Source organism: Pelmatolapia mariae, linkage group LG9 (genome assembly GCF_036321145.2).
Source record: "Pelmatolapia mariae isolate MD_Pm_ZW linkage group LG9, Pm_UMD_F_2, whole genome shotgun sequence".
In the NCBI taxonomy this organism is placed as follows: domain Eukaryota; kingdom Metazoa; phylum Chordata; class Actinopteri; order Cichliformes; family Cichlidae; genus Pelmatolapia; species Pelmatolapia mariae.
In genome coordinates, this window is record NC_086235.1 from 20,424,166 (window position 1) to 20,439,366 (window position 15,201).

Consider the following 15,201-nt stretch of genomic DNA (forward strand, 5'->3'; position numbering starts at 1 on the left):
GAGCATTTTTTTAAGATTATGAAATGATTCTGGAATAATTTCCTAAAACACCAATAATGGTTTTCATACAACATGAGCTTTATGTGGCTGCTTTGTTTAAATATCACAGTGATTAGATTAGCCAGTAATGCTTAGTACCTGTTTCCTTTGCATACATTTAGCTATCGTAACAAGATTTGATTTTAAATAGTGATTTGAAATGTACTTAGTTAGACACTGCCCATGCCTACTATTGCAATTACATTACAGAATGAATGCACAGAGAAAACCTATTTAAACTGGCTGCAGGCTCAACCAGGGTGTTTGTATTCATAAGTAGCAAAGCTAGAGTATTGCATCTATCCGAAAAGAGTTGTAAAGCACCTGAGGTGAAAACACAAGCAGCAATACTTCTGTGAGCCTTGTGCTGGCTGCACAGAATCCCTAACCTTAAAATTCAGATGACTTTTGAGTCACTGGTAAATCTAATTTGGAGAGAAGTGAGTGAAATAATAGGGAAGGATTGTGTGCGAAGGGGAAAATGATGAGGGACAGAAATGTAAGTGGGAAATAAAAATGAGCTGGCGTGAGGAAGAAAGGATGGGAAAGAGGCGAGGTGGCATTCATGCTACATTTCATTCCAAAGCCCATGTTACTTCGAAGCCCATTCATGAGCACCCCACACATTCACACACACACACAGGCATTAGGCAGAGCTTCATGAAGAAATCCATTAATGAGAAGGCAAGCCACTGTTGGGAACAAGCCAGGCAGAGAGCCACAAACAAAAACACACCAGAGACATGCACATGAACACCCACACACGCACACACACATACACAGTTTTAATCCCCTTTACGCGTCTGAACACAGGCAAAAGCAGCAGAAAGACTTGCAAGTGAGTCATGAATTTTACAGTGCCTGAACACGCAGGGAGTGACAAAACCCATGAAATGACCTTTGCTGCCTTATTGTGTGACTTCATTCATCAACTGCTTACCTTAATTTTTCCGATTCTTCTTTGATTTCCTCTGAAAGACAGAAAAAAAAGTGACAACATGTTAAATAAGTCAAATATAGGAATCTGTGGGCAGTATTTTACATATTTTTTAATAACTGAAAGCTCATATTATGCATGGCCAAAAGTTTCAAATGATCAGGTCAATGTATGCAGAAGTAATCCCTCCAAACTGCTCTAAGTGCTCAGTTTTCACTGTTTTTAATTATTTTATATAGCCCTACATGGGCTATGAACAAAAATAGGCTAACACTGTTGAAACCTTCTATTTACAAGTGGTAGCCAATCAGAGGAAAGCTGGCTTAAAGAGAATGTCCTTCAAGGAAAAAGAGCTAAAAGGCCTGTTTCAGGATGAAGAGAGGCCCGGTAAAAGACACAAAAGGATTTTTTTGAATTGTGTATCATGGTAAATTACTCTTGTAGAGTCCAAGAACAAAAATATGGAACTGGAAATTAGAACAACAGGTCTGCATTAAGTTTGAATTATCAGATTAAAAACCAAAGGGTTACTCAGAACCAATCTGGAAACTGACATCTATGTGCAGCCACCAATTTCCTTCCCAGAGGAACTGTTGGCACCCTTCAATAAGGTTTTAGCTGGAGCCAAAGGAAAATTAATTAATTTCTGGACAATAGAGGTTTATGGTTTAGCAAATATTCATAAATGACAGCAAAACATTTCGATTTCTGCCAAGGAAAGTTTACGCACACGCTGCCTTTACTGACACTGACAAATCCTGTTCATGTGTGCATTCACACCTCCCAAAGGCTGATTCAGAGTGAGGACCCCTCCCTGCCCCCAAGTTACAATACAGCTGCACACATCGAACATATCTGCAATCTTAGTGCATCAACATACTAAATTTTCAAACGCATCTGCATTCACAATATCTAAGATGCTTTAAGTTGATGCGTTCACTGTACAGCTTGTTGGGGTGGGGTTCCGCCTGAATGCACTTGTTTCGTCATGGTGATGGTCTTGTTTGCGTCCCTAACGGCAACCAGAGAGGAGACTGGTTTGTGTATTGCCTCAGCTGCAGCACTCAGTCCCCAAAATGTAATCATTATTCAGTGTGCGCCGTGTCCGTGAGCCAGGCCAACATTTGTGTTTATTTCACAGATCTCCAGGCTTGAAAGCAGTTGTATGAACTTGCTGAGCACTGACACAGAAGAGCAGGAAAACAAGAGAGGCAGACACACAGAGGGAGGGATGAGAGAGGGAGAGAGAGATGGAGAAGCTGAGACAGAAATGGAGCTAGAGAGAGTGGAAGAGAGGCCAATTGGTACTAGACATTAAAGGGAGCCTTCAATGAGGAAGCTTTTAAAAAAACACAGTGTCAATCGTCAGAGTCCTCACAGAATTGCACGAGCCTAGCGATGATTGGGAAAAACCCCAGTAATGCAATGACAGCTCAATTATTTCACTGCTGGAAGGCTAACGGGTCCTTTCAAAGAAATCCACTTGGTGAGAATATTTAGCTCTTAACACTCTGTGGAAGTAAATTAAAGCTGGTTTCAACCATGTTTGACTGCACAACTCAGGAGAGGACGATTTTCCGAACTGTCTGATGCAAATTTATACATCCGTTTACATGCAGTCACAACCGGCCCACAGGACTTTTGTTCACATGGATTCAAATCTGACATAAGATCAAAACAATGATCATCTTTTAACGTCTTTATTCTACAGCAGACAGAACAGGATTGTGACCGCTATGTCTAAATCATCTATTTAATAATTAATAAATAACAAGGCTGTGACAGTTTTCCCCCCATTTTCTTGATTCAGTTAAAAAGCATGATTGTAGAAGCTAAGCTGAGACTAAGGCAGATATTTTCACTTATTAGGGACTGCAACAGGACATCAGAGGATCTTTCTCACCTTATGCCTAGCATCCATTTTTCAACATATATTTCTAGTATATGCTCTGAATATGAAACATGTAATCGGTAAACACAAATGATATTTGACCTGAAATGGAGGGTGGCTTCAGAAGGACAGAGATTAAGTGTTAGCGTATGTTATCTGAATTGGTTACATAATTTCGAGGTTACATAGGAGTGGGAAATCATGTGTGCCTTCAGAGATAACTGATCATATTACAGTGATTATCATGATGTTGCTTAACAACAGACAGAAGACTGTAGATCAGCACATCTCTGAACAACATTAAGTTCTCTGCCACATATAAAACTGCACAGGAACGAGTCAAGAGACACAACAAAGAAACCCAAGTGTTCAAAGTGCTCTAACTCTGATCTGAATGGGCATCTGCAGGATAATCCATGGCCTCCATGCAGTCCCAAAGGATCCACTCCAGTATACACAAGGAGGACCCACACTATAGTGAGAAGGGGGTTTTAACATTGTGGCTGATTGAGCTATTCTTCCATACTTAGTTATCTTCACCTGGTTTGTTGTCACCCTGTGTGTGTTTGTGCAGGAGATGTATGTAGCCCAACGCACAGTGTCAAAAAACAGTGTTCCTGCTGCTTTGTTTTAGATGCAAAAGTCTCAGATATTCTCAAACTGGTTTCTTGAGCATGAGCAATGAGTTCATTGTACTCCAATGCACTCCATAGCCACCAAATCTCAATCCAATAGAGGACCTCTGGGATGGGCTGGAACAGCAGATTCACATCATAGATGTGCAGCTGATAAATTTGCAACAACTGTGTGATGCTGTCATGCCGATATGGACCAAAATCTCTGAGGAATTCTTCCAGCACCCATGTTCTCAAGGCCAACATGGTACTAGCAAGGTGTGCCGAATTAGGTGTCGATTGCCGACCAATTGTTTAGGGCTGAAACGATTGGTCGGCATAATCGATGACGCCCACAAATAAAATTCTCAACGCGTCATATGTGCTTTTCTAACTGCAGTACACTACAGGAAGCTATGGTGGCAGTATCGCCTATATCGCCTGCCAAGACTTTACTTAATACGAACTAGAGATGGACCGATCCGATATTACGTATCGGTCCGATACTGACGTAAATTCCTGGATCGGATATCGGAGAGAAATAAAAAATGTAATCTGATCCATTAAATATCAAAAAAGCACCTCACAAAACTTGCGACATGGCGTAACTCGGCTCATAACCTTAGCACGTCGGAGCAGTATGCGTCACGTGATAGAGCGGCTGTGTGTATTTGTAGCCTCGCTACCAAACCAGCATTTTATCTCCGAGGAAGTTATCCCAGAGAGAAGTAAAGCAAGTGTGTAAGTTGATCTCTGAATGTTTGTAAAGCATTCCAGCGTTAAGCTTAACAACCGATATATGGAGCGACTGCCTCTCTCTCTCTCTCTCTCTCCTGCTGCTACTTCAATCATGAAACTGCTTAATGATCAGCTGATCGGCTTTTCTGTTGGGAGTCCGTCTCTCTTCTTTGTTTATCGCCCACTTCGCTCCAGAAAGAGGAAACCAGCAGCTGAACAACAGCAGCACGTTTAAGCTTGATAAGCTGTTGTTAGAATTTATTTCATATTACTTTCTACACCAGGATCCTTTTCTACGTAGCTGACGGCTGGTAACTGTGCAGGGGCGGATCTAGCAAAGTTTAGCCAGGGGGGCTGATAGGGCATTAACAGGGAAAGGGGGGCACAAAGACATACTTTTCTTTCTTATTCTCATTTAAAATGTCTAGCTTTTAATAAATAATTATCTGAATCTTACACCCAAAGTTTTAATCTGATGTAAAATGTATAAAAGTCCATTACTGTATATAGTAACTATTAAGTCTAATACACCCTAGTAAGCTATAGTACTTTTTCCTTTGGGAAGGTACGATCTGTGCAGTCTGCAGTTCTGTTGAAGAAAGATGTTGAATCTATTTAATTATTCTTGAAAAATAATTGATTTCTGTGCATTTTTTTTTCACACTGCATCAAATTAAAGTTGATTACGTCGATTAAGCATCATTAGGTGGAGGGTGGGGGGTGGTTCCCTATTTTTTTTTATTTATTGTTTTTGCTAGGAGTTTTAGAACCCTATTAGTTAGGTTGCTTACTCTTTAAAATACCAGAATAGGGAGGATGGTGCAGGTTTAAGTTTGTTAGATTGATCAGTATTGCTGAACTATGAAATATTTTGGGTGTAGTGTATTTTTTGCATACAGGTATAACAGAATAGCTTTAGTGTTTGTTTGTTTTTTTAACTTGAGTATGAACTTACACAAAAAGCAGCAGGATATTTAAAAAAAAAACAGGTTTATTGATTAAAAAACACACTATATCGGATTCATATCGGTAGTGCTGGGCGATATGACGATATATATCGTGTGGACGATAGAAAAGTGTCTATCGTGCCATTTGTCTTCTATCGTTTCTATCGTTTCTAACCCGAATTTTACAAATTATTACATAAAATATATCATTAACCCTTTACAACCAGTCGGAGCAGGCACACTCCGTTTTGCCTAACTATTTTTAAATCCCTGTAGAACTAGAACCACGCAAGGTAGTGCAATAATGTTTTTTTTTTTTGAATATGAAACCGTAGGAGTTGTACTTACATCTTATTCCATTAGCTTGCCCTAGGTCACGGTTTCCTTCCACGTATGGCTTTGCAAAAATTGCATAAAAAGCACTTCCAGCAACAAAAACATAATATTCCAGACTTGCAGCAACAAAAACATAATATTCCAGAAACACGCTTTGCCAATCCGATCAGCTGTTCATAACACTTCCTACGTTGGAATATAAGTCAGCGCGAACTATCGCATGTCCGCCATTACCTGTCCGAAACCGGAAGTGACGTCACTTTCGCGGAAAATGTAGTTTTTTAAGCTTCAAAGTCTATGTTGGTGTTTTTAAAAGTCATGTTTGACTTTATGCTTTTCTGTATCGTTTCTGGGATGCTTAGAAGTCAAATTACACTGTTGGAAATAGTTTATTTTGATGCACATGCTGTTTTTTTGCAAATTTGCATTAATTTATTTTCATTTATATATAAAAATTTGTGTATCTCAAAAATAAAACTATGAAGACACTCAAAATAAATAAATGTAAAGATAAGCTCTGGCGGACTTGGTTCTATGGTAGGTCGTAAAGGGTTAAATAGCCTGTGGCTAATATATTAGTGTTGTCTTCTCACTATACATGCTCTTAACTTTATGCAAGAGAAAATAAAGTATAAAAAAATGATATTTTTCGCAAAGAAACTCTGTCTTGTGGTTTTGCAACATGGTGCTGCTTTACGTGCACCCGGATTTGCGACATACTTTACAGTAACTCAAAACAAAGACTGCACCCTTTCCACTCGCTGTTTACAGACTGCATACTTTCCAGATGACCACAGGTCAGGTGGTATATCGTGATATATATCGTTATCGTGATATAAAATAATTCATATCGTGATAAATATTTTTTCCATATCGCCCAGCACTACATATCGGTATCGGCAGATGTCCAAATTTATGATATCGGTATCGGTATCGGACATAAAAAAGTGGTATCGTGCCATCTCTAATACGAACGAAGAAGAACTTAGTTCGCAAATGGCAAAACAGGAAGAGGGAAGAAAATGAAAAGCATTTCATAGAAAACAATAAAGTTTGCGCAATGCAGAGCTTTCCTTCCACGACAGCACTACCGCAGTGCACGAGCATTTAAAACGCCAGCACCCTGAAGCTGTAATATCAACTCTGAATGGGTCAGTTTGAGAGTTAGAGTTAAGTTAGTGTGTCGCATTGATACCTCATTTGGTGAACACCATTTCAGTTTTGACCGAACCTTGACCAATTAGCTCCTAAGAAATAGTCTCCAAAGTGAAAAATCATTACAGTCCGATCTTTCAGATCTCTATCCCTTCAGTTTAACAGGAAAAAAAGCAAACATGATAGAAAAAGACCCAGTCAAACATCAGTGCTATATCACTGCACTGCATGTTACAATGAAAGAAAACATGGTGTAAAATTGCATCTCTCCTGCTCTGCTTACTGTCGGTATTGTATGACACTAAAATTCCAATAAGTCTCTAGAGGCCTCTATTACGGGATGTGTGAAACTATAATTGTGCTGACCCCTGGTTATTCCGCTATCAACATTAGCTTCACGTCAAGCAATTGCTTGGGCCGCTATCAGATTTATGCAAATGCACAGAGAAGTCAAACAAGCAGACGGGCAGCCGGTACAAAAGCAGTCATTTTGACAGGAGGGGTGGGGACTGTCACGTTGACTGTGTAAGTAAGCATCAAGTAATTAGCTCCATGCATCGATGAGAAACTGTCACCTCAGGATTTGAACACTGAAACCATAGCAACGGTGGCTCGTGGTAATAATGATAAGGAGGAACAGTGCTGGACACTCCTAGGATTGGACAGACATGAGATGGATGTTAAAGTTATGGAAAATTATGGCCGCTTTGCCAGTCGTGGGTTTCAAAGCAAAACATATGCAGAGTTGTGAGGCAAAGCAGGAAGTGGGCAAAGATGAGAGAGTAGCATTAACACACACAGAACCCTAGACACTTATTAATTTGTCTCCACTTTTACTAACTGAGTCATGATGTAATGGTTTCCTTCCTTGGATACAGAGCTGAATTACGTTGGTATATAAAAGCCTAAACACTGCACTTGTCACAAACGACAAGGAAGCACAAATGAGCTATCAAAGTGCAATCTATGGTCTCAAAATCAGAAACTGTCAGAAAACTCACAGGCACAGTTTTGGCCAGAAGACACGAGTAAAAAGTTCAATGTAGTGGAAGAAATGAAGAAAAGCACAGGCCAGAAAACAGCCAAAGGGTCCAATCTAGGCCAAGTGGATGGCTTTGCAAAGTGTGAAAACTGCAGGGTAGGAGGGCATCATTTTAAACTTTCCACTTCATTTAAAATTAAAGTGATTATGAGAGTGCTTATCTGATCTTTCAGTTTCCCTGCCAGTTTTACAGCCTTCTTACCGACAAGGAAACCGGCCCCACCCCATAGAAGAACACTAGTGTTTCTATGATGACAGAAGATAAAGAGCTGTTTGAACAGTATGCCTTAACAGCTTTATATTCTTACTTAGCAGAGGAAATTTTTTAATCAGTGTAAACATATTTAGGATGTTTTGGGTTTTGTTTTTGTAGCAAAATAAAGAAAGAAAGAAAAGAAAAAGATTACTGGTTATTTAATGGTTTGAATGGTCTATTCCACTAGAGATCAAACTGGGCTGTATTTGTCCAATAAACCAAACCATCTAAATGAGCCTTCCCACATAAAATATCTCCAAACTTTAGTTTGCTAGTTTGCTATCACAAGCTGATAGAAGTCAACCCTTTGTGATTTATTTACCAAGCCTCATTCTTGATTTACTTTATCTTCAAGGTCAGCAACAAAGAAACCAAGGTGTACCAAGGTATTTAGTGTTAGTGCTGCATAACTAAAGCTTTCTGCACACTTGTTTGTGGTATAAAAGAGGAAATAACAGGAGAAGAGAGTAAGACCTCCTCCACACGGCTGTCACATGGGGCGACAGTGATGCAGATGAAGCCAATTGGCTCACCGCTTTTCAGTCCGATGAGTACATTTGGAAAAGAGCAGGGGTCCAGTGAAGGGGCTTTTGTGGGCCAGCTGGTAAAACTTGGAAACTTTGTAACTAAAACTTCAAAAATCAGACTGCCCCATAGGCGGAGATTTCTCAAAATTAACAAAAATCCCAATAAAGTTGGCTCATTTATCTAAAGTCACAAACAGAACTACTAGAAACATTATCAATGAAAATCAATTGTTTCAAGTTCTTTCTTACTTACAGGGTTGATTTTGCTGTGCCAGGATTACAGCTAAATGACTGGCGGACAGGAAACTGCTCCGATTAATCCATAACAGGTGTCTTAATGCATCTGTTATAGGTTTCTTGTGGCTTACATACACTCACAAGATACATTACAGGGAGCCATCCTGCTCATCAGCCATCACCCACATCACAAAGCAACAAAAAGTCTTTGAAAGCTCCCCCAACTTTCTGTCTCTTCACTCTTACCCTGACTTTGACCCAGATCCTAACACTACGACTTAAATGAGCAATAATGTCTGCACATCCAATCTGACCCCCTTGGAGAGAGTCTTTTTAGGCCTGCAGTACACGTTTCTTTCATCATCCAAGGACAAGTGGGTCAACTACATATAGAACTATGTCTTTCTCTGGTGTATAATCACACAGGACTACTTCTTAAAATGAGACGCTAGTTGTTAGATTAGACTGTGTCCACACACTCCAGCTAACCCTGCCAGTCCTATAAAAAGTTTAGCCTAGATACTTTAGGGCAAGCCTACATACCCTGAGGCTGTCATTTACTGAAGTGCCCCCTTCCCAATAAAACCGTCTCTGAGCTGCAGAGAGGGTCAGTAAAAAGCTGGCTAATCATTGCTCCACTCTGCTCTGGAGTGAATGCAGTCTCCACACCTGTATAAAGGCAAGAGTGGGTAGAGTGCGGCCTCTGAGTGCTGGCAAGACTATAAAATGGGCATTTATTAATACTTTCAAGCACATAGACACAGACACACACATTCTAGTCAAGTACCTCCCCACAATAAAATCATACTGTAGCACCTGCTATATTAACAGCCTCCTGATGGGTAAGTAAAAAAACAAAACAAAAACTTCCTCATATTCAGAAAACATTCACTTCTGCAACCCCAGCTAGCTTATGTATCACAACACCTATGCAAGCTGCTGAGTCAGCGCTACCAAACATCACAATGTGATTTATATCTCACTCATATCCCCACGTCGTTTTTATTTACGTTTCGGAGCAGATCACGACTTCTTTTTGCTCGCGTCCCTGCCTGTGAACTAAAGTCTGCTATGTGACACCTACACATCAAGGCCGCCTGTGAAAAATACATGAGATGATGACATCGTGAAGAGACCCGAGCTTCAGTGCCTCAGCCTGAAGCCAGCTCACACAAAACAACCAAATCCCACCCCTGACAGCATGACAGCACTACTAAAACAATGCACTTATCAGAAAAGAGCACGTAAGGCACGGTGATTTGTTATTAGGGTGTGAGCCATACACAACACAGATATAACAGTATGAGCAACTAACAGCCAATAATCTGACAGATGAAAGCACAAAAACCTCATATGTGTAAGAGACAGTGCCTGACTGAGATGCTAGGATAAGCACAGCCTGATGTGAAGAGAGAGACACCAACATCACACTCAATCGCTGAACCTGACAGTGAACTGAGACAGGTTCCTGTAGTGCTTTATATAATATGTGTTTCACAGGGGCTTATCAGTGATCCCCTTCAATCACACTTACACTGAGCTACAGCAAAAGCTGATCATGGCTTAGATATGAAGTACACAACAGTGTAGTTAGCCACTTAGCATTCCAATAGGCAGCCATAGTAGATAAGGCTGATGAATCAGCACGGGAAGTATTTGGAAGCCCTGAGCAAAAGGTTAGCAGTGGGATTGTGGGAGGGTTGCCAGTTTAAAACCCCGAGAAAAGAAAATGTAGCAATGACTGAATGAGAAATATGCTGTTGACCACTACAGTTCACACCCCGTTCCTCAAAAAGGAGTGTTTGTCTTCTGAGATTGTAAACAGCGTTGATAAAAGATGTGCTTGAATATTCATGGAAGTCTGTACCGAGGCTAAGAGTGTACTACATTTACGAGACGCCCCGGCTACACGTGGTGATGAATTGTAGAAAACGCCAAGTCCGCTAGCACAAGCAGAACAACAGCCTGCTTTCATCATATGTACAACACATCAAACTCCTGCTTCAAGACGCAGCATCGCAAAACAACCTGCTCCCTCTCGTCTCCCACTGCTGCCGGGAGCTACTTGCAGACTAAGTTGAGTCTCCCCCCTTCCCGTGCACCATCCTGCCCGAGTGCCATGATGAAGCATTCCTCAGCGTCAACAGCAATCTGCGAGGAGTGTCTGCCACAGGAATAACTCGCCAGGACCGTAAACCCTGGATTCACACATCCTAAGGCCTCCTCATGTGTATTTATGCATATGTCGTTGGTTACTTTTGCTGCAAGTAGACATGGTGACGAGAATCGGACAAGTTTTCACTTATTTCTGTACATTAAATCTAAACAGGGCTAAAAGGCTGTAAGGCAATGAAGCTGCCCATCTCGAGAAGGTCAAGTACCAACCTAGTGTCAGAAGGAAAAAGGGTGCAGCAGGTGGTGCAAACAAAGTACACACAAAAAGACATCTGCTTGGAATTTCAATAACTTTTGGCGACTCAGTAAACTCGCAAATTGTCGATTTCTGTTTGCCAGTTTAGCTTTACTGTTATGCAAATCAATAGGTGTTTCTCTATTTTTCTGTCTCAGTGAGACCAAATGAAAAATTTTGTTAGGATATGTTTGACATTTGCGTTTTGCTACTACCAGTAAACTCTACATGGACATCTGAGAGAGAAGGCTTGGAGCAAAAACAAACAGAAATAAAACTGTAACCCATCCAGCGTGCAATTCTTCTCCAAAATGTTGCAGTCCGGTTGTCTTGTTGCAGGATTCGCTCATTATCACTAACGGCAACAACAGTGTGCACAGCAGGTAGATGCACACAATGGCAGCCCTGAGGACGCGTTCACCTGGGCAAATATATCTTAGCTGACTAAAGCTACTGGATCAACACTAATTTAATAAGTAGACATTTTTAGCCAGCGTAAAGTTCATGCGCGGAATAACAATCAAATGCAATCAAAAACGCGCATGCGCCCACACCAGAAGAAGGAAGAAAAAAAAATCTCATGAGACCTCTAACATTTCATCAATTAAGACACAGCAGAGCATGCACACGGCTGCTACACTGGTGGGAGGGAGAGAGATAAACAGGCAGCTCTCTGGAGATGCTCCGCAACACGTCACCAGACAAGCAGCTAGAAAACAGCTCGCTGGGAGGGGACACTGGGTTCAGACACAGAGGGAGGAGAGAAAAGGGAGAAAGCGAGAGGAAGCAGAGGCAAGGACGAGGCTATTTTCCAAAGAAAATAAGCTTAATAAACCTGCCTTTTTATTAGTTCTATGATTATGGGGTTTGGTTTTTGTATGTGCAATAGAAGCATTGTGTTGCTGTTTTTGTAAAGCTGCCACCACAGTGCAGGAGGACAGTAATCATTTCTAGACTGTAATCAGACATGTTTTTGTTCATCTAAAACACAGAAGAAATAAGACATATAAGAAAGAGAGACAATGTGAAGGATTTCACTGCAGCCTGATCAATTCCTGGACCTTTGTTGAGTTAAAAAAAAATAAAAAATCTGCACTATGATAACACAACACTTCTTCACAATGGGACCGCAACAATCGCTACCCATGCACATGCATATACATATGCAAGAGGTTAGAGGTTAATTTCTGACTCAGTTTCCATCACCTGAGAAAGGAGCTGGAGAGCGACAAAGGGCATCCGCCTTCTGCAGCACTATTTCCATTTCAAAGACTTCAGAGCCCATCTGCATTTGGCATGGATCCTGCAGTTGGCACTAACCGCACCATACGCAATGATCAGCGAAAATTCATTTTAGTCAGACTGCTTTTACCCCAAAAACAATCATGATCACAGCCCGTGAACCAGTGACAAACTCCAACCTGGTATCCAGACTGTCATGATTGGATCTCAGGTACACTCGCTAATCAACAAAAGGCATTTAAGCCTAATTTTTAAGCTAATATCCACACACAAGACAGAGGCTCACACTAACGCACTACATTTGACCAATCTGAGAATAAACTGTTGTTGTAGGCAAACACGGCGTAGCTGCGATCACCGAAGGAAGCCTGAGAAAAATCAGACCTCTGACATTTCTGCTGTTCACGATGAAAGGAAAGGTTGCACAGCAGTAATTACATTTGGTGTGGAAGAAGGAAAGACTGTCAGAGGTTGTCTAGGCTACCTAATCACATGTGCACTCATGCGCTTGGGCATGCGCACATGTGTGCTTTACATTTCCGTGTGCACGTGTGTGTCCCACCAGCCCACTCACTCGCACTTGCATAAACCCTTCTAATCACCAGTCTCACTCCCATGGCTGAATCGAGGCTCTAATTTTGTAGCCAAAAAGTCCCAAAGTGCTCTGCCTCCACAAGGTCTCGATTACTCAGCTGTTGGCTTTGTTATTAAAGTTAATGCATCTTTAATAATTCCACTGTGGTTGGACACATTATGTGGCATTCTTCTATCTATAGGTATGAAATGCAACCACCTTTCTTTTAAAACTGGGTTATTATCAGCGTGCAGGCTACAGAATCTGGAGACAAACACTGAGCCTAGGGAAGGTAAATACAAGTCATTTTTTAAAGTACACTTGTCGTCTTCTACCTGCCCTGCCATGTTTAGGGGAACGTTACACTCACAAGCACTGTGTGAGACGTCATTATTACAGTGATACTGTAAGTATTATGGCAGAAGTTGGACATTTGTTAAAAAGAGAAGTTTAAAATTCCCCTCTGACATCACCTGACATTTGAGAGCTGGCACAAGGACACAAGCTGTTAACTTGTATTGTGCACTACTACCGTATCTGCAGCCAGCCACTGCACCATTTTGTACCATTTTGTAGTGCAGTTTAATACAACTGTCCCTTTACTCCACTCAGAAAGTGCTAGCTTAAGACTAACCATCAAGAACGAATATGTTTCATTCCTGTCACTTCAAGACGAGCTCCATCTGCACCACACATCTGCCCTGAGCTTTACTGTTTGCTAGCAACAGCAAGCTCAGCTAGCAATACACCGCCACCACAGAGGCCCTTTTGCAATGTCTCGAATCAGCAGAGGTGAAGCACAAACCTGCTAGCACCAGTAGTTGCTGTCTGCCTCTACCTTTTGCCATGCCCAGACTTTTAGCCTCAGTAAAAAATTGATGGTTCAATTGTTTTAAAAACTAAATAAATAAACTCCCTCTATACACAACTGTCATGAAAGCATAAGTTAGATACAGAAAGCAAAGCTGTTTTTTGTACCAGGCCGTACATATTTCTATTTCTGCTTATGGAGTCGGCTTCAAGTAGCCATGAGAGTATGAGTTGAATTCATTTTTCAACTTTGTTACCACTTTGTTAAAGCTCATCCAGTTCATGGACCTTTGTTCCAGAGCATGTTCCCAGTCAATCTCTACAGTCTCTACTATGTGACTACTGGAGTATTGACAGCTCTACAAGCTCAGAATACCATAATATTCATTACATTCTGATCTAAATTAAGACTCAAATTAATACACGGCTCAAATTGCAGACGATAAACAATGGCACCCAGCTGGTTAACAGCCTCCATGTCTGCTGACATTGGACTTATTTATAAGTTGAACCATATTAAAGTACCTATAAACACTTATATTCCTCCAAAGTGCAAAAAAGAAAAAAAAAACCCAAACCCTCCCCACCCCAAAACCCCCGAAACTGAATAAAAAACTATAACTGCGACACATAATTTGCTCAGTAGCAAATTTACACAAATTAATACAGCAAATAGATGAATACAAGATAGATGACCCCGATAAATAAAGTCCTGCAAGATGAAACTGAAAGCAACACAGAGGGAGGAGGGTTTCTCATCGTGTGCCTCATCTGTTTGCAGTAGACTATAATTAATTTATCACCTGTCCCAGGACTGAAGGAGGCATCAGTGGAAAGAAATGATGTATTATGTATGGGCATATCAGTGTAAGCATAACAAAGTGTGAGGAGGACAAAAACAGTCTCCTTTCTACATTCTAAACAGTCTCCACTGCACAGATAAAAGGATTACTTATGCTTTCAGAGCTAGAATAGGCTCCGCCATGTTAACTACTCCACTGCTCGCTATCTGAACACCAGTCAACCTTTGGGGTTACAAGCAGCTTTTGTGTCTGCACTTGGTCTGGAGGGGTGGAAATGAGACAGAAACCAGGCGTGGGGCCGTTTCTTTAGGGAAACAGAAGAGAAAACATGATTGGAGAACAATTTCTCCCAATAAATCTACTGTACTTCTTTTCTTACACATACACTACAATCTAAAATTAAGTAGTATAGAAATATATAGCATATAACTCTGAATTAAATATATGCTTGGATTTTAAAGTGTTGCTTGGACAAAACAAGCAATCTGAAGGTGTCGCCATGACTCTAATAAGAAAAATAATAATATATGCAAGTCTCGAGGTCATATCAAACCTTTCAGAGCTCCAAGATGGATTATTTTTCGACTGATGCCTTTCTTACTTATAAGAATTTGACCTGAACTGCACCTGTATAATCAGATTC

The 15,201-nt window shown here is 40.8% G+C and overlaps 1 protein-coding gene across 2 annotated transcripts in view; it reads right to left on the reverse strand.

Moving 5' to 3' along the window:
* arfgef1 (ADP-ribosylation factor guanine nucleotide-exchange factor 1 (brefeldin A-inhibited)) overlaps window positions 1–15,201 on the reverse strand; it is a 53,578-nt gene that overhangs the window by 33,833 nt on the left and 4,544 nt on the right. For both annotated transcript variants that reach the window (XM_063483717.1, XM_063483716.1), the window contains exon 2: window positions 980–1,010. In XM_063483717.1, the coding sequence (XP_063339787.1) occupies window positions 980–1,010 (31 nt within the window). The remainder of the gene's footprint in view (window positions 1–979; window positions 1,011–15,201) is intronic.